General features: G+C 47.2%; 1 protein-coding gene across 1 annotated transcript in view; it reads right to left on the reverse strand.

Annotated features, from left to right (window-relative positions):
* Positions 1–20,047, reverse strand: part of FGFRL1 (fibroblast growth factor receptor like 1) — a 167,553-nt gene extending 147,506 nt beyond the window's left edge. Inside the window, exons 1-2 of the mRNA XM_082759300.1 lie at positions 19,523–20,047; positions 18,363–18,472 (exon numbers count right to left, since the gene is read on the reverse strand). Of these exons, the coding sequence (XP_082615426.1) occupies positions 18,363–18,423 (61 nt within the window). The 5' untranslated portion in view covers positions 18,424–18,472; positions 19,523–20,047. The remainder of the gene's footprint in view (positions 1–18,362; positions 18,473–19,522) is intronic.
* Between the last annotated feature and the right edge of the window lie 413 nt (positions 20,048–20,460).

A 20,460-nucleotide genomic window follows, 5' to 3' on the forward strand; every position in this document is an offset into this window, starting at 1 on the left:
GAAAGTGACTTACATGAATATTAGGGGCAAGGAATGATAATTGCTTGGCTCAAAATTAAAAAAAAACTTGGTGTGGACATGCTTGTGAATTACCCAGAGGCTTTAATTATGGGCACTGCATACAGATAGATGAGCAGTAACCACATAGAGCACCACCATTAACTGTCTCAGGCACCTGAGTATGTCCAGGACTCAGCTCTCAGATTCACCTAAATTTAGGTGTCTAACTCCCACTGCAGTCAGCAGGGTCTACGCTCAATGCCTTACAAACACCTCCATGGACTACGAGCAATCCACTCCATCACAGCTGGGCAGCAAATAACTCAAAGACCTGCAGATGTGGGAGGATCAGTCCTACCCAAGCAGAAGCACAGGGAGAACGCCAGGTATATGTCAAACCTGCACCCTTGGGTTCACTGGGGCTGTGCTGGTGTCCCCACAGGCTACTGGCCACTCGAGACAGGAGCCAGTGCAGGCAGCAGTTCCCAGAAACACTTTTTCCTGCTGACTAAATCCTCAGCCCAAACCTTTCCCTTTTGCTCCGAGTCTTTGAAAACACTAGCAAAACCTTTCCCGTTAATCTTTCTTCATCTTGCTAAAACAACACAGACTGTCTGTCTCCAGGGAAGGCTGTCACAGGATATGGGGGAGGAATCTATCATTTGTAATGCACGGAAATATAACTTACATATATCAAAGGCATTTTCTGTAAAAACAAATACGCAGCAGAGATTGGGAGGCCAAACCCCCATTGCCTTCAAGCTACCGTGCTTAGCAATCGTGTGAGCAACAGCCTGAGCAAACCCAATTAACTTGATTTGTAGATTGCACAGATTAGCAATTGTGTTCCAATCGCAAATCCCACGAGGAGCCCCTTTGCTTATATTTCTGCACAGCTCCTCATTCATTACACTAATACTGAAGGGCACCTATCTAAATCCCTTAAATTTACGTCCTGCCAGGTGCGCATCCAACAGTACTTTCTGACCAAGAACTCTGGAAAACTCTGCAAATTTTAATCCTGAAAAATCTCCAGTATCTGCAGCAGGTATGTAAGCAGAAACCTTGACTTACAGCTGAACTGAGGCACCGAGAGGTTCAATTTAGATGTGAAGGCAGAAAGTTTGCATTAGAACTGAACTGTCTCGAGAAGATTTCTGCTGGGCTCCACGCTTCAGCCACCAGCCTCACCAGGGCTCCAGCACCCTCCAACAGGCCTGATCCAAATTTAACACCCCATGTCTGCTCAGATCCAAAAGTGAGCTCATTGGCATGGTAACAGCCCAAACAAGGGGCATAGAAAAAATAATATTTACTCTGAAAAGTGAAAAGTGCAGCAGGATCCATTCCTGGTGTAGAAATTATTCCTTCAGCTCTACAAACAGTTATTTCTCAGTTAAAAATTTCCCGATGTAGAAGAACACATTAAATTTTGCATGAGATTCTGGTAATAATTGTTTTAAAACCAGAGATGCCTCCCCAAAATGAAGAGTTTTGTGAAGCTGGAAAAAAAAACACAGTGGCGACAGAGGAGTAGAGCAAACCTTTATTTTTTTTTGTACTACATCAACTAAAGAAACATGTTCTGCTCGTTAAAATAAAAAATAAAAATAAAAAAGCAAGATGTCTGATGAATAGCTCTACTGATATTGACTGCATTTCTATATTTCTAAAAACATGAGCACTTCATAAATACACTGAAATATTCTGTCATCGCCAGACAGAATGTGCCAGTTTTCTATAAATATAGACATCTGGCGGTGGTTTCTTCTACTGTTATACATTTCTGGTGTGAAGAACACTACTTTGTGAGCAAACGCATGTTTGAAATTAATTTCATATGTGACAGGTTACATTAAAGAGCTGGAGAGATTTGCTGGGCAGAAGCGCAGAACAAAAACACTGTGTTCCCACACTGCTCTGACCCTTTGCATGAGGTTGCCTGCACGATACTATAGGCATAAAGCCTGTCCCTCCAAGCACTGCTGTGAAGCTTAACGAAGGCATGCCCGCAAATTGCACTGAAACTTGAAAACGGGACTTGTTTGGCATCGTAACTCCAACCGCGGTGAAACACCAGTGAGAAAACAACGTATATTAAATATCAGCCAATAACAGCATGTTTTGTGCAAACCACCCGAGAGCTCCGAACAGGCTGTGCCATTAATTATTCAGGGATTTTTTTTTTTTTTTTTTTTTTTTTTTTGGTGGGATTTCCAGCCAGATCTCTGTCCTCATGTGCCACATGATGAAACCATCCGCAAAGTTGCATCAGGCAGCGGGCAAGCAGGGGATGCTGCGGGGTCACAGCACAGAGATGAGGATGGGGGGACACCCTATGTCACTAAAGGATTGCTCAGGCCAAAACCAGGCCATTACCATCAACAGGTAAATCAATTTTGGCTGGAAGAGTTTCCTTTCTGTTTAACATAAGCCAAATATAAACATTCTCTTGCAGGTTAACAAAAGCCAGCAGCCCGAGCAGGGACAATGCTTTGGGAAAAGGGGAGCCGGAGCAGGGGGAAAACTAAAAAGCCAATCAATCACAAGCTACATTTCCTACACCGTGACACATCTTTGCCAGAGATTGGGCAAAGGGTGACTCTGTGCTGCTTCTCAACCCCTTTAAACGCTGGCTAGGGGGAATATTTCCAGCTGGGATGATCACAAGAGCAAAGGCCAAGGCCTTCCTCAGTACCCATCTGCCCTGCTCCCTTCAGTAAACACTGCTAATTCACCAGCTCCATTAGCACTCTGTTTTTTTCCTTTTCCTTTTTTTCTTTCTTTCTTTCTTTTTTTAAACTCCAAAACCACCCTAAAAGCACTTTGGGACTAAACACAAAGAGAAAGGAAGGGGGAACCCACCAAACCCAAAGTCTCCAGACAGCTCTCAGCATGCGTCGATTACTTGCTAAGAAATCCAAATAAAGACAAATCCAAGAAGCCTCAATGGCTTGCGTTATCTTTGCAGGCTGGCTGCTGCCTTATCAGCTCCGACAGAAACCGGCATTTAAGAAAAATTCAGTAGCCTTTGGGTGGAAGCTGGTTCCTAAGAAAACATGCAGCCGAATTGCTGGAAGTCGGCTGAAGAGGAGAGGGGGAGCGGGTAAAGGACGGCCTGAAAGCCTCCCTCATCGTCTCGCCATTCTCTGTCAGGAAACACGTTGCATAATTTGTAGTTATTTTTTCATAATTCACTCCTCACGCTTCACACCCACTGCGCAGGCCAAGAGCTACAAGGGCAAACAATGACTCAAGATGCTGCTTGCTCGCATTTCGCCGAGGTTGGGAGAGATGGAGCCCGTGCAAACCCCCTCACCTCTCAGCACCGGGTTTCAAAGATCTACCAAGAGCATCCTAACTGGAGAAAAACAGATGACAAACTCCACACTGGTGTTAGCTATCGCTGTCCTGCTGGGGAAGGAAGAGGATTTTCCCCAACCTTCGCTTGTATGACACTCATTATAGGATAAACTCTGTGTAGAAGAATTTGAATGCTAAAGGATTGTGTTTTTCTCTGCCCGCTGAGCCACCCCAAGCAGAGGTCCTGCTTGCTTACACATGTAACTAACCACATATGGATTTTGGCAGCCACCCCACATAGGAGCTGGGCTTTCCCTCAGAGGGGTGTGAGGGTCCTGCTCTTTAAAAAGTTATAAAATAGTTATAAAACACCTTTGTGTGACGTTAATTGACGGGCAGAACGAACTAGGAAGACATGAGCTGTTTCAAGGCCAAGGGCTGCTTTTCAGCCTCTCATTTGTAATGTGACAGAGGGAACAGCTGGGGGGAGGTTGTCTGCCTGTTGTCAACCCTGGAGGGAAGGACAGACAGACGGACGCTCCCCAGGGAGCTGCCCTGCCATTATAAACGCCTCCGGTACAGGGTGAGCAGCTTTCTACCTCTGACCTGAACTTTTCCCCTCTGGAGAGCTCTCACAAATCTTCCTCAACAGCTAGCAAAAACTGAAGTGACACATCTGGGCCCCCAAACTGGTCTTTTGGTTGGTTGGTTGGATTTTTTTTTGCTTGTTTCTTTTTTTTCCATCCGCTCTTTTCCAAGATAGCCCTGTGGGGAAGGTAGAGAGATGTAGTAATGGGAACTGCAAATGTGGAAGGTGCCCACATGGCCGTGCTGATGCCCTCATCAACAGCAGCTCAGGGGTACGGCCTGCCCCTGGCACCCAAAAATCATAAAGCAGGCTCCAAAATAACAGGATTGGTTTAGAGAAGTCATGCAAAATTTGCTTTTTCTTATTTCCCTCCTGGCGTAAAACCCTGCACAAACACACAACTCAGATTTTCTATCCATCCTCCAGAACCTAGTAGGACTAAAACCTTGCAGGTTAGTTTTACCTTTTTTTTTTTTTTCTCCTGAACATGAAAGTTGAGCTTGTTGCCCAATTTCCATGATTCTAGAAAAATTATTATAATAGAAAAGAAATAAACAGTGTCAGTCATCCCAAAATAATCGTTACCACTTCAACCTATGCTTAGGTCCTCCGTATTTCAAATAAGCATCACACTGTGTGAAGTGTCCTCTGCAAGCGTTTCTTTGAATACAATGGATTTTCAGGCGCTTACAAGTAAGTATGTGCTTAAACACTCAGTTTAAATGGTGTCTGAGATCAAAAACTTCTGTAGTTAACTTCTGTGGTTACAAAAGTGCATTGAAAGACTTGTTTTTGTACTTCCCCTTGCGTGTCTCCAGTATCATGCTACATGAGTTGCAGTGGATTCAAACCAGGATGAATTCAAATAGATGTGTCATACATTATTTTCCTTGTTTTATTTGACTTTAATTACTTCTTAACAGCACTGCTGTTTGAAAATCTTTCTCCATTGAGGGTGTTGGTTATGCCTAGGGCTGCTTGGCCCTTTTCCACCAAAATGCCCTTTCAACAACCACCACAGTCTTTCCAAGCAAAACGAAATCTTTTGGAAGAACCTCTCTTTTTGTGTGTGTGAAAACTTGTCTCTCTCAGCTCTTTCCCCCTCCCCCTGATTTTAAGCTGGCATTTCTTCACATTGCTCTGGAAGGGAACAGAAACCCCTGGTGGGCTCCAGCAGGACACGGAGCAACGCTTAGGAGCAAGTAGACTTTGTTAACACACCTCAAAACACCTTGTGCTATACTTGAATAATCTTGAAATTCATCTTTTGTTGTTGTTGTTGTTTTTTTTGCCGTCCTTTCGAGGACTCTCACTACAGTTTCCATCAAAAATAAACACAGTAAAATGTCCAACCTTATTAAAAGTCAATTAAGTTTGTACCCGGCAGAGAGGGGAAGACCAGAACTGTGATTCCTGGAGGCAAACCATGCTGGGCGTGCAGTGCAAGCTCTTCAGTGCATGCACAAGCTACACCTTTGCACCTGTTTCACCCTGGGAACATGCCCTGGTTTTGGACACAAGTAGAAGTTGCATGGTCTGTACTGTAGGCGCAGTGAGAAATCCTTATCTGGGCAGCGTCTGCTTTGCACGGAGCACTGTAGACAAATACAGGATCTCAACTTTCTCAGGTTTACAAGGGTAAAATAAAACCAACTATTTTATCAGCTGACTAGTGGGTCTGGATTTTGGAGGATCAGAATCAAGCATAAAGCCTCTACACAGAAAACTGATAATAACTGGTGGTTAAGACTGTGGCCATGTGATGGTCATTGTGGGTTCGACAGCCCTTAACACGACACCAGGGCTTTGGTGCACAATTCGGTCTTCCAGGCACTAGCCCCCAATACTAAACAATTGCACCACCTATGAAAACAACTTTGCTTTATGCTGCATCTGTTGCATAAACCAAAGCCTTCATTTGTTTGCTGGCATGCATTCCAAGAGCAATATAAAACATTTTAGATGTTGCAGTACTCCTCCTGCCATAATATCTCTGTCCTGTAGCAAAATACCCTCCGATACATGCCACAGAAAGAAGGGTCTGCTTTGGTTTTAAGGCTGAGATACTTATAGCAGAAAGCTCTTTTCATTGCTTTGGTGTGTTTTGCATCTTCCTTATACACGTTATTGGCTTTATTGTTGGTGGTGGTTTCCTTTTTTTTTTTTCTCCCCATTTAACACAGTGCATGCATAAGTCTTGCAGAAGTATAAGGGAAAGCACCTGTAAGTACACAAACAAAAAGATCCCTGTCAAGAGGCTATTAAAATTCATTCAGGCTTGTTCCTCTCTGCTGTTACTTCAATTAGTGTCTCACAACCAACCTGTTCCCTTTCAGTTCTGCATTGCACATTTTTTCATTCAACGACTGTCTCACAGGAAGCTCTGTGCTGTTTTCTTTCTGGAGAATGAAACCCCAAAGATGTATTTCCAACCTTCTGGCTCAGTGTTTCCCAGATATTTTGAATCAGGGACTGCAGCCAAGATTCACATTTTTCCAGAGATCACTGCACACCCTCACACTTGCAGCAGAAAGCCATGACAGTGACACACACACGGACTAACTCCGGAAAAGTTTCTATTGCCCTCGTCCTGTCGGTCCATGAGCCACCACTGTGCTCCACAGGCTAGCACAGAACCAGCACTCCTGCCTCTTGCACTGCCCATGAAGATCTAGCAGATTTAAAAGGATATTAATTAAAAAAAAAAAAAAATCAGTGCTGTCTTGGCATGATTATAATTTAGTACTGAGTTCTCATCTTCCTGAACAGACCCAAATTTCATCTTCCAACCCAGAGCATCTCCAGCAGCCTTCACGTGGGCACTGTGCCATGCATTAGGTTCTCCCCTCTCTTTATACTGAAAAATAAATAAATGAATGAATAAATAAATAAAAAGAGTAATTGGCAAGTAAAAGGCACAGCTCCTCTGGGGTGCAGGGTCACAGCTCATTGTATTAGATGTGTGTCAGTTATCCGTGGCTAGAATTCACCTGCTGAGCTTCACAGGCCAATGTAAATGCCCCTCCTTCTGAAAAAACCCTAAAAGCATTGTTAACACAGCCCTGCAGCTTTACCTTTTTAGCCTACTGGCTCAGTTCCCTTGAAAAAATGTTTTTGCCTGCAGGGTTTATTTTGCGCATGTTGTTTTCTCCACCTTATTTTCTGCAGCCACCTGAGGCTGTGTCAGGAGGCTGAGGTCTGCAGAGGGATAAAGCCAAGGTTGCAGGGGGGATCGTGGCTTCTCATAGACCCACGCCACACCTGGACCAAGGGGAACTCGGTCAGCAGCAGCCCTGGTTGCTTCCCATCTTTGCTGCAGGCCGTGGTTTTGTGGCAAAGCCTCCCACCTGCAGGCAATCCCGCAGGAGGGCCGGGAAACACCGGCAGCATGAACTTGCTATTTCCCAGTTCCCCAGATGGCCCTTCTACATCTGAAGCCAAAAGTCTGTAGAGGAAAGAGGAAGGAAGAAATCCCATTCCCTGAGAGAGCACTCTAGATGTAGAGTCCAAAAGCTGGAATTTCCCACTGCAAAAGGCCCAGAGATGAGCTACCCCCCAGCTGAGCTGAACCAAGAGCAGAAGTCAATGGGGGATAATTACTGCCCACCCAGAATGACCCAAACCACTTCAGAGATGAGATATTTCAGAGATATAATATGCACTTTTTCCAGTGTGATCCACTGAGGCAATTTAACTCACTACACTCTTCCCTGCCTTGGCTCCTGCCAGGACAGGCTGCCCAAAACACCTGACAGCAAGGCCAGAAGAGCTCTCACACTGGCACAATGGAGGTCCAAGGCCGGGAACAGAGCAGCCCAAGGACAGGATGGTAGTGGAGCCAACTTTAATCATCTTCAGCTGCCATGATTTCACACCTGAGAAGCATTTACTGCCAGAATCCAAGCAGCTGTGACTGGGCAGAGGAAGGGCTTCCTATTTGTGCCACTCATGACCCAACTCAGCAGGACAGCAATCAAATGCTTGACCTTTCCCAAAATCACATGAAGCAAATGCTCCACATGACATAGTTCCAGCATTATCTACCCAGCACAGGTGCATGATTGCAATTAGAAGTGCTCAGTTGTACAAAACAGCACCTCCCAACCCAACTCAACCCATCCAAGAACAATCGGAGGCTCATTTACCATCTTTATATCCAAACTCCCCGGCGCCATGCCAGCTCAGGAAGCACCCCTTGAATAATTCCCCTTGAAATCATAGAATCATCTAGGTTGGAAAAGACCTTGAAGATCAAGTCCAACCATCAACTTAATTTACCAATTCTCACCAGTAAATCACATCCCTCGGTGCCGCGTCTGCACATCTCTTAAACACCTCCAGGGATAGGGACTCCTCCACTTCCCTGGGCAGCCCATTTCAACGCTTGACCACACTCTCTGTACAGAATTTTTTCCTAATATCCAATATAAAACTCCACTGGTATAACCTGAGACCATTTCCTTACATCCTATTGCTTGTCACCTAAGAAAAGAGCCTGACACCCTCCCCACTGCAGCCTCCTTCCAGGTAGTTATCGAGAGCAGCGAGGTCTCCCTTCAGCCTTCTCTTTCCCAGACTAAACAAACCTCATGGCCATTACTTGGAAATTAGATTGGAAACCACAACACCTCTGCACGCTGGTAGATCATAAACTTGGCACTTGGTTTGTCCCGAGACCATTTTTCACCCCCACCCCTAAATCAACTTCCGCCGAGAACAATGCTGCCGGTTTGTGTCTACAACAGATTTATTTATTCCCCCTTTCCAGCAGCTCGCTCTGCCTGTGCCTTCGAGAGGCAGTAGCTACTTTAGGCGAAGGGTTCCTTCTGGTTCCTGGGAATAAAAGGCTGCCCTCCATAATCAGGGCATTGTTCTCCCTAAATGGACCCAGACTCTGTAAACACGCTGCTCTGCGCGGCACTGGGAGGGCGACCGCGTGTGTGTGCGTACGTACACGCGGGGAATGTGTCTTGTTCTAAAACCAGTAAATTATGTTAATTCATTTCCTCTGCCCAAACAGGGCTAATAAACTCAGGGAAAGGAGGAGGAAAAAGTAAACAGGAGTCGATTACAAAAAGGTGAGGGGGAGAGGTAACCCAATAACTCCACCAAATGTCTCCTTTGGGAAAGGACACTGAATTCGCAGCTCGGATGTGCTCCATGCAGCCCTCCCTCGGTCCCGGTGGAGGTGTAAAAGCAACTGTAACACTTTCTTTCTTTTTTGATAAGGTTTCAGGGCCAGCATGTTTTCTGAGTTCAATCTTGGCAGCAGGGAATTGGGCCCCCAGAGGTGCCCTGATCCACGGCGAGCACGTCCCCGGGGGCTTTGCTCCGCATGTGATGTGTGTGCTCTGGTGGCTGAGGCCAATAGGAATCGTCAGAGCTTATTTGTAATTTTCTAACAGGAAAATAATTTCACTAAGCAAACGACCATGCTTTGACTCAAAACCCTGATTAACACAGTTTGAAAACAGGGCAGCATACTGTTCTGGGAATTAACTTGCTTGACCCCTAGTCTATAATGGCACTCAAATAATCTGTGAGTCAGACGAAGTTGAAAAACTCTTGGAAGACCACACTGAAAGAATTTACTGGATTTATTGGATTTTCTAGGATAAAAGAAAAATAAGCCTGAAACTCCACTTAGCTAGTCTGTAGTCTGCAGAGAGACAAGTTTCTTCTCCCAACAGTATCTAGAAGAGGAACAACGCCTATGCTGAGCACTGGGTCTCAATCTCCCCCGGAAACTCTCAATAAATTGTAATAAGTATAAAAACATACAGGTTTTTTTGTTTTTTTTTTTTTTTTGAAGAGTGCCTTGCTGTGTTCTTCCTTGGAATTAGTGGTAAAACATGGAAAAAGCAGACAGATTCCCACCTCTATGGACCTGCAATCCTCATGCCAATAGGAATACTGATGAGCAGAGTATTCACACCACAAACTGCTGCCTGAAATCCTCCAAATCCCCTGGTCTACCCCAATTTGAGCAGGCAAGGAATCAGAACAAAACAAGCAGGCCATGCTCTGGTCTAGACCACTGCCCATGCCTACCTCACGGTTTCTGCAGCCCCTGAGCACTTGCCTCTAACTTCTACCACTTCTTTGTGTCTCTTTTGTATCACAGAAACAATAGATGGGTGCTGAGAACAGTGGCAAACGTTTCCAGATAACAAATCCGGCAATTAGAAATCAACTGTCCAAAGCTTGTTCCCCTGCATATGCAAATGCCCCCATAATAGGTTTACAACTCCTTGTCAATCAGACCTGTCAAGGAAAAGTAAACACCTGTCAGGGGCTGTGATTAAGTTGAAAGCTCCACTTTCATGAGGCCTGAACGAAATTAACCCCACCAACACTGCATTTCTGATTGGTTGCAAACAGCAGGAGGAGGAATGATACCCATCAGCTCTGATCCCTTAATCTAGTTTTATATTAACTCCTGCAGATCACGATGAACCTCGCCTTGGCTTAGTGCCCCACCACCCAGATCTGACACACAACCTGGTCTGACAAGGCCCCAGTGCCCGTTCTCTGGTAGGATTATAAATTTTAATCCTACTCACAGCAACTCAGCCACAACTCACTGAACCTAAAGGGACTGTCACCTTTACAAATCAGAACAATATCTGACCCCAAATGCCAAAATATGAGCAGAGAGACTGATCTCCATACGCTGGTGGAGCTGGCAACTGTCCTTCCAGCTTCCCACTTTAAACAGCCTTAAAATACATTAAGTACCTCCAAATATTACTTGTTCAGCTAAACAAATGCTGTGATTGCCACCAGGATGTTGTGTTAATCTGGAGAACGCGGAAGATTTTGGTTTAACCAGGACAAGAGGATGGCTCATAGCATCCCCTCTCACAAAGGTATCCAAACTTTGAAGGACTTTTATATACCAATTTTACCTCAACCAGTCAATGCCAGGCAAGCATTCTTCCTTCCACAGAGTCTGCAGTATCCCCGGAGAGATATCCCACAACGTCCAGAGGTCTGTCCTGTTACTCATTAACCTTTCCATCCTTGACATGCAGTTCATACACCTGTAACTTGTCTGATGCTTGTCACTGCTTAACCAGTGTTAACAGATTGGGTTAGCTGAGAACAAAAATAGCTCCCTCAGTTACTCGAACTCACACAGATCTATTAGTTGAGAAGAAAAAGGAGAAAAAGAAAACAGTTCACAGTGCTCCAGGGTCTGTAGCAGCCCAACGCCAGGAGTTTGGCTTGTTTAGCTCTGGCAGGCTGGTGGGGCTGAGTCCCTTCTCCCTCCTTTGGAGTTCATTTGGCCTCACCCCATCCAATTCTGTCTTTAAAAATGGAGATTTAAATCCATAAAAGGCAACAGTAAAATATTGGCAACTATAATGAAAGACCTCCCCTTACAACAGGATGCTGCTGCTCCAAGTCACGTGGCGGTCAAAAATCAATTAAGCATCACACTGTAATGGCAGGGAGGTATCTGGGAGGACACGGACTAAGAGGAAAATAGGGCAGATTTGAAAGAGCTCCATCCCACCATCCTGCGCAGAGCAAGCATGCAGCCTACTGGAGACCCTCTTCCAAGGCTTGGCTTCACTGGGACTCAAGCAGCAGCACCCTAATCCAGGGTAAATTTTCTCCAAGAAGCTTGATAATACATGTACTTAGATTTCTCCCCATGACCTCCTCCAGGTTTTTTGTCCAGAACCTGGTGTCCCAGAGACAGAACTACGACATCCACAGCTGCCACAGGGAGTCAGCACAAAGCCAATACCAAACTCCTACAATCATCAGCTCCTCAGGTATATGCGAGCAAACCCAGCACAGAGAATATGAACTAATTTGCACAACAGGGATTTCTTTAAAAATCTGCATTTCTGCATTTATCTGCTGTTCTTTTGCTTTTATTTAACACACACAAATACTGACAGCTCCTAAAATACCCACCAGAGTCTATACAACCCAAGTGGCATGTAGGTTATGACACTTCTTGCATTACTCACTTCTCAGTCACTTGACAGGATGGCCAAGATTGTGCAAACCTTTCATGAAATAAATTCACCAGACATGAGGAGAAGTGATTTTGGGTCCTGCCAAACCTAGAAGCCACCATTGTCACTGGAGAGAGGCTGAGAATAGAGGTGTAGCAGTCCTGAGAAACATTAACCTTCTCTGGGAAGCCTCTGTTCTCAATTTACATTTTTCTTCCCTTAGCGAAGTTCAAAATTAAGTTTGAACACTTAATGGAAGAAGTAGCCTGGAGTTATTGGCTGAAATTCTTCCTGAAAATTGGAGTGGTTGGGACGAAATAAAAACGTTAGGTTATTCGCGGCACTGCTGGATACCGTGTTTCTCCTGCGATACAATGGGGAGACTGTGTAATCAGGGCAACCAACCAAGCTCCAAGCAGCCCGTGTTTATTTGACTCAGAAGGAAGAAAAAAAAAGTTGTTTTTTTTTTTTTTTTTAAAAAAAAAAAAGAGATGTGAATGGATTCAGCAGCAGACGGCATATATTAACTTGTTAAATAACACTTGGGCCAGTCCACACCCAGCAGCCCTGCCTGCAGAATGGCAGAATGGCCGTCCTTTGGGGATAATCCCCCCGGGCTGACCTGATGGTACAGCAATGAATTTCTAAGTTGCATTCAGCCCCAGCAGCTCCAGTTGCCAGCCACAGCCTGCAGCAGGCAAAATCAACGTGTTTCTGGAATAAAAAAATCCAGCCCGGGCTGTACCGTTGAGCAGGCAAATGGCAGGATCCAAAATATCATACTTGGCCCACAGCTCCTCTTCTGGCATACTTCAGGGATCAGTCCAGTGGTTGACATTACAAATCATCTGTGCAAGTCATCCTTAAGAGATGGATCCAAAGCCCATGGGACTAAGGAGGAGTCACAGCACTAATGCTCACAGGCTTCGAGTCAGGTCCTAACCTGTTGAACCTGGCATGGGCTGCATCTGCTTATCTCATACAACGTTGGGACGGCGGGATCAGACTGCTCGAGCCGACTTTTGCAAGCTTATTTATTTTATTTTAGTACCTCAGCTGCTGCAGACAAGCACCAGGCTCAATAGTCTTGCAGCAGGCAGTGTGTCTTGCAACTTCTGCGTTCATGCTGGCTCTACTCTTAAAAAATTCCCCAATATGAATAAGAGTGTTCATAAAAAACCCTGGTGCAAAGTATTAGGACAGGTCGACACAGCTAAATACATAGTGAGGCACGTTTTTATACAGAAAGGTCCACAGGATGGCTGATTGCGGAGAACAAGAAAAGGAATAGAAATCCAAATTAAATGTCCAAAACAAGAACAAATGCATTTCAGCTTGAGCAGCCCACCAGAAAACACAGGAAGAGGGCAGATGAAAGACAAACTCTTTGAAACAAGACAATATGAGTAGGTTAATGAAAGAAAAGGGAGAAAGGAGCATTTCCACTGACTCCTATAATGTGGGATACAGTTGCACGGACCCTTTGAACAGCATGATTTTACAAGTCACTGCAGACTCAAGAAGGAGTTTCAGGGGAGAGAAAAAAAAAAAAAAAAAACAGAAAGCTGCACTGATTCTACTCCCACTGAATAAATAAATCTATGGCTACAGGGTTTTGTTGTTCTGTTTTTTAATTTCAAGCTAGGCAAAAGAAGACTTCTGCGTTATTATTTTTACACTTCAGTGGAATTTTGTTTCTTATTAAATCTCTTCCAGTAACTAATCCAAAACGCACAGCCAGGCAGTGACCATCTCTATTGCGTTCACCCCATTCTGTACCCACATGCATCAGCATCGCTCCCGGACCATGGCACTACGAGACAGCTGCTCGGAAAGCGATTACCAGACAGTGCGTCGGGAAAGGTTGGCTCCTTCTGCCAAAAAATGGGTTCCTACTTGCTAGCAAGTCTCACTTCTATTTTTATTTATTTTTTGAATGACATTTTTTCCTGAAAGAACCATTTCCCCATCATCGCCTCATGGCATCTGAAAGTTTCTGCCGTGGATAAAAGTCAGAGTTGGGAGCTCAGCCTGTGTTGCGTACGAGTTCATCACAGAAAAGGCGTGTTTTAATTTGCTGTTTGCGTCTTTTAACGAAGGTCAAAGAAGCATATGTACTTTGACAGCGTTGTAAAAACTTCAAAGAAAATCTAAATGCATTTAGTAATTTGCCGAGTTCCGTAATATTCCTAATAAAAATAAATAAATAAAATCAACCCGAAGTTTCCAGTATGACGCACGCTGCATTTTATGTTTAAACTCAGACGCAATTTAAAGAGACCAACAGTCTCGGAAGAAGGGAGGAACCGGGGCTTAAAAAGAAACAAACAAGCAACTAACTAGGATTTTCATATATCGTCATGTGGACTCTGGGTAAAAGTCATGATGACGGCTTATTTGTGAGTGAGTTACCTAACAGCACAATCCAAAAAAAAGAAAAGGCACCAAATTTAACCAGGAGATCCGCAGTGACTTACATAAAATTTGAATCAGACTATAGATGTGAATGTGCTTCTCTTTCACAAGCGAGAAATTACCTAATCGTTATACCTGCTAGCACCCACTGAACAGGAATAAAGGAGCTTTTAAACAGAAGCCAACAGTCATCTCTTTTATATTATCATTACCTTACCCACATTAACTACCGGTCACTTTTATAAACCACAAAGTTACAGACGGGAAAATATGAAGAGGAATCGAGAGCTCATCTCCCAAGAAATAATAATAATAAATAAAAGTGCAACTACCACAAACTTTCTAGCACCCTATTCACTTTTCTCCAATACTCTAGCAAGCAAAAATGGCACACAGCACAACTTCTGTCCCAAATCGTTGAATTTTGAGGCAGCTCATACAATAAATTCCCCACAAAGCTGGCACCAACCAGACTTGCAAACCAAGCGGCGCGTAGAAAAGTGCGAGAGCAGAAAGTAATTAAGGTCCTGCTCTTCCCCTCCCTACGTAATGCACCGAAAATGAAATCAACCTCCAATCTAATTAGTTTTCAGCAGAATATCAGTTTACTCTCTACCGGGAGGGTTGTCTCTGCTCTTACCAAAAACTCCCAAACATACCACACGAAGTCTTGCTTAAGCCACAGGCCCAAGCCTGGCACGTCCCAGCATTACCGTGTATGGTAACCGAAGCGAATACGATGGCAACTTGACAGATTTGGAACAAATACTGCATTGCGTGTCACCGAGATAACACAAGCAGGAAAATATCAGATTGTATTACCTGTATCCGACCGGAGGTGTGGACTGGTCGGAGCTACATTGCTGCAGGACGCAGTCATGAAAGGTTAGTGACCCAAGATGGCATTCGTCCCTGCGGAGAGGGGCCAAGGCAGGACGCTGAGGACTTTTGTGCCCCGTATAGGGCTGTCCAGAGAGAAGAGGAATGGAGTGACACGAGGGACGAGCCACCGGACCTGCATCATTGTCCCAGGTTGAGGGCTGACGCTACCCGCAGCGGCTGGCAGGAGGGCCTGAAGCTGCCGCCCTGCGCCCGGCTGCCAGCCAGAAGGTATATTCCCCCTCAGAGAGCCACAGCACGCAGGTTTTGGCCTCAAAGAGTGGATTTTGTGCCCATATAAGCTCTCGTGTTCACCCACAAGGGAAAGAGGGAGGTTGGATGTTTACCAAAATAGCCCCCGAGGAATGCTACTTTGGTACAGGCTCCCTCCAGGAGATCCTTAGCCTGGATTAAGAGTGGTCACTGGGGAATTTATTCCAGATTAACTATTCTGGAAGGGTTAGTCCAGTGTATTTGCAGGTGTAGACGAGCCCCTAGCCAAAGTCTTTAAATTTCAGCCCCTGAAAATGTAGGTTCAGACTTTGCCAGAGCTACCGCGTCCTTCATCCTTGCAGACAGAGCAAGTTCTGCACCTGCACCTCTGAAATCAGCCCTGCTCTCTGCTCTGCGTAGATCCTTCGAATATTTTGCCACTTTCTTAACAGTTTATCTTGGTTTCCTAAGAAATACCCCTTCCTGCATTGCTTTGTACCCCAGCAATGGGGTGCACTGGGTCACAGGCATACAAGAAGGGACAGTGCCAGTAGGCACCACTCCGAACGTGGAGGAAAGTGGTGGCGTTGGCCCAATCAGGCTCCAATGCGGGGCCCTTCGCCTTACAAGGCATCCCCTAAATAAAGATATAAAAATACTACAACGTAACATTTAATGAAAGATTGCAGCTGAGCACTCAACTGTCAGGAAATAGCAAGGCTGGAGCGCGTGGGCAACTTAACTCTGCCCCCTTGTGCAAATGCACTTCGGTACAGCCCTTCCCCGACACCAGCCGTCTCCAAACAAATGTCCTAATTCCAGCAAAAGCACATTTTGCCTAATAAAAGTAAAAGAGAAGGGCCAATGCTTTCACACTGAGCCTTCTCAGACACCTTCCTGGCTCGACTGCGAGCCAGCACCTATTTAGCTCAACGACACAGCTCAGGAGACGTTGGCACACTTTGGCCACACACGCACAATTTGCGATCGGGATAGAGATATTAAATGCTCTTTGGCCAAAACAAAGAGCTCTTCTTCCTCCAGGGAAAATCCTCATGACCTCAGGCTGAGATGTGACCAAAAGACCGTCCACAAAACCCAAAACAGGTAGCGTGTACACATCTCCAGCAGCAAACCCACAGCATGATACATCCGGAAAAAATCCACAGGCATGTTAACAACTAGGAACTTTTTTTTATTTTTTTTTTTTTATGAGAATCTCAATTTATCCCAATGTAAACACCTAATAATCAGTGACACTCAGCAGTCCAAAATAAGGCTGCAGTGTGCCAGAGAGTGTCCCACCTCTGCTCACGTACGAGTTTGATCTTTCATCTATGTCCACCGCTACCAAAAATACTCTCGATATTAAAGAGGCACGCAGCAGGACTTTAACATTAGGGTTGTGTCTTTCTTTTTACCACAATTACACCTTTTTCCTTCTCTTCCTCTCGGTATCGGCAAGTGAGTGAATGACAGTTTTCAGGGGTTTGGCCCTGGCTTTTAAACTCTATTTCATTTTAAATAACCAGGACCATCTCTCCATCCACTTGCGGGATGGATTTTTACAACTCTGAAAAGAGAGAGTTCAGTTAACCCAATCACTAACGTGATCCTGTTAAAGTTACCTTAAAAAACCCTTTATATAGGAAAAACAATGATGTTCTGCAATTAACGCTGTTAATTTTCTGGCGCTTCATCACAGAACAGCAGCCCACAGTCAATCACATTGCATTTTCCAGAGGCAATAAAAGAATACGAGCAAGACAAGTGCAAACAACATTTAAACAGGGGCTGCCAGGAAAGCAGCCGACACTTCGCTCAGAGCAGAGACAAAAATCTTTTTGTCTTCTCCTGCCCACTTCAGATTTTTTCCGGAACTCCACCAACTTTTCAGGTCTATTGCAACAACCTACATCCATGAGTTCTTCTTAATTCACACACCGTTGCCTACAACTTAAACTGAGTCTCCATTGTAAACCTGGCCTGGAATTTGGGCTCACAGGAGTTTATGCCTATATACTGTTTTCTTTTTCATTCAGCTTCCAGCCGAATCATTTTATAGTGCTTCTGCCTCCATAAAATATTTGCTTGGCAGCCAATGCCAAGATGGAAAAAAAAGCAACGCGCTAACCAAGCCTTGGGTTTTTAGAGTAACGCTGCTCCCCCTCTCACTCCCTGCTTTTATTTTTGGCAAGTTGCAGCCCCAAACGAAGGGCAAGTTTAAATCTTTTAATTCGCAGCCCCGTGGCGCTGCGTGATTTAAAGGTCTTTCAACGATCCAGGCAACCCCGATACTCTTGGGAATTGCAGCTGGAGCGATCTGCATCCTAAAGCCATACACCCATTCTGCTGGAACAATGCAGCCTCTCCTTTGTGACCAGAGCCGGGCTGGCTGGGAGCATGGTTTCTCATTCAGGCTTTCCAGGGACAGCACCCACCAAGGGACGGAGCAGGAGAAAGCAGAGGAAAACCCAGCACTCCCCCTACCCCGACTCTGGAGCTTGGGTTAAAGCACCTTCCTGCAAAGAAATGTCTTTTTCGCCCCCACCGCTCCCAGGTCAATGCATTTTGCTGTGCCGCTGGTGGGGTAACCTGTTTATTGAAACCTGATCGACTGCTGGAGCCCCAGCGTTAAAATATGCTCTCGCTGTTGGGAACTGTCATTTGTCTGTCACCGAGGAGGTTAATGGACGTGTTTGTTTAGTTTGCTAGTGGGAATATACAGGGCAGAGGCTGGCGGGATTACAGGAGGGGAGAGGTATTTCTGATCTACGGAGGAATGCGGTTGCTTTTCTTTAAAATCGTCCGTGTACTTCTTATAGGCGCACGAGAAAAGCCCCTGCGAGTCCACCTGTGCTTGCGAGACCTCCTACAAACCCCGTGCTCCATCCACAGCCCCGAGCCCCACAGGTACGGAGACCTGCACGTGGGCAGAGGACGAGCCCCGGTGGCAGCGACACAGACGGGGGTCCCCACAGTCCCCTTACCTCTGGCCGAGTCCGAAAACGCAATTATCCCCGCAAACAGGAGCGCGAGCTGCAAGTCCATGGTGAAAGCCAGACCCCTCCGGGTCGTGCGGGATACCGTCCTCTCAGACCTGGAGGCAGGGGAAGGAAAGCAAAATAATTACGTGTTGGGAGGGGAAACAAACCAACAGCCCGCGACTTTGCAGACTTTTAAAGCCTGTTGCAGAGGCGCGAGGGCAGGAGCAGCGAATGAAACAGCGACCGTACTTGTAATTCATTCCTCAGCGGTCGGCGAGCAAAACTTTGCCCTCCTCTCTGCTCCAGCCCGATATAAATCAAGAACCCACCGCGGCCAGCACGCTGCTCTAAGCTCACAGTTAGGGCATAACTCGCTGATATCCCGCACGGAGCCAGTCCGGAAGGCAAACAAAACGCTAGCGAGTGGCCATAAAACACGATTCCAGGTTGCCAGTTTGCGGAGGAGCCCGGGCGGAGGGGAGGAGGAACCCTTCCTCGCCCACCGGCACCCAGCAAACTTCTTGCGGCCGCCTCGGAGCCCCCAGCCCCGCTCCGTGCGCCCCACAACTTCTCCCACCAGCTCTCCTCGTCCCTCTCCTCCTTTTTCTCTTCCCCCCAAAAAAGCCAAGCCAAGCCCCGCTGCTTTCCCTGCCCGCCAGAGGTGCGTCCCACAGCAAAACCACATTAAATTATCCGGATTCTTGAAGATGCCTTCGCGGCCAGACGCGCAAGCGGGGTAGCTCAGGTTTAGGGTAATTACCCCCTCCCAGTGTCCCCCCCCTAATCAAACTCTCACTTTCTAAACACTGCCTGAATTCCTCCCCCTTGTAAAGTCCCCGCTGGGAACACCCCGTGCCCCCAGGGGACACGCAACCCGCTCAGCATCCACCAAAGCTCCCTCGACACCGGGTTTGGGGTCACCGTGGCACACAAGGAGGGGGGGGGGGGGCACACACACAAATACACACCCCATGAAAGGGGGTCCCCCTTTTTCCAGGAGGAGGGGGGCTCAGCTTTAAGCCTTCCCCCAGCCAGGATTTGCTACGGGGACGCGGCGGGGGATCGCGGGATGGGGTGGGGGCGATGGCACCAGGTGTGACATGGGTTGTAAGGGGGGGGGGGGGGTCCGGGTGTGTGTGTGGGGGGGACAATTAAGGACTTACCTTAATTACACGGGGCTCTAGCACCGTGCAATGCCGCCCATCCCCGTCGCTTCATGCTCTCCGCGGCCACGGCGCCCGGCGGGGCGCTCCGCCGCCGGCTTCTACCTCATCTCCAAACCCCCCCCCGGCCCCAAAACCGCAGGGGCTGCCTTCGGGGGGGGGGAAAGGCGGGGAAGAAGAGGGTGTCCCCGGTCCCACAGAGCTGGAGGGGGGCTCCTCCGAAATCCCCGCAGCCCCCCGGGGGGGGTTTGCCAGCGGGGAGCCACCGGCGAGGAGCGAAGGGTAAAGGGGAAGTGGGGTGGGAAGGAAAAGGGGTGATGAAGAAAAGGGGGGTCGTAACGCTGCTTGCTTCCCTGGGGGGGGCTGCGAGTAGGGAGGGGGGCAGCGGGACCTGCCAGGGATGCCCGGGGATGCCGTCCCGCGGCCCTCCGAGCCGGAATCCCGTTTAAAGAGCCGGGAGGGGGAAAGGGTTTGAGGGAGGGGGGAGGAAGAGGAGGAGGAGAGAAGGAAAAGGAGGAGGAGGAGGGTGGTTAGGGGCCGGGGGGGGGGGGTGGCGGAGAGCAAGGAGCCGGGCTCGGGAGCAACTTTCCCTGCAGGGCTTTGTGGCGGTGGGGGCCGAGCCGCCGCGGAGGGCGGTGCGGGGCCGCCCCGCTCCAAACTTCGCACCAATCCCGGGCAGCCCCCGCCCTCCCCGCCGAGCCGCCGCTCCCCTTAACCCTTTTGCGGCGGATGGACCCCCCCCGGACCCCCTCGGACCCCCCCCGGCTCCCCTCATACCCCACTCATGCCCCCCGCTATACCTCCCACCACCCTTTCTCCCCCGCCGCACAACCCCCCCCTTTCACCGCGCACCCCACAAAGTGTCCCCCCCCCCAGCCCCACAAAACCGCCTTCCCCTTAGCAAACCCCCCTGGGGACAAGCTGAGTCCCCCCCACAG

The sequence above is a fragment of the Aythya marila genome (genome assembly GCF_965140915.1).
Source record: "Aythya marila genome assembly, chromosome: 4".
NCBI lineage: Eukaryota > Metazoa > Chordata > Aves > Anseriformes > Anatidae > Aythya > Aythya marila.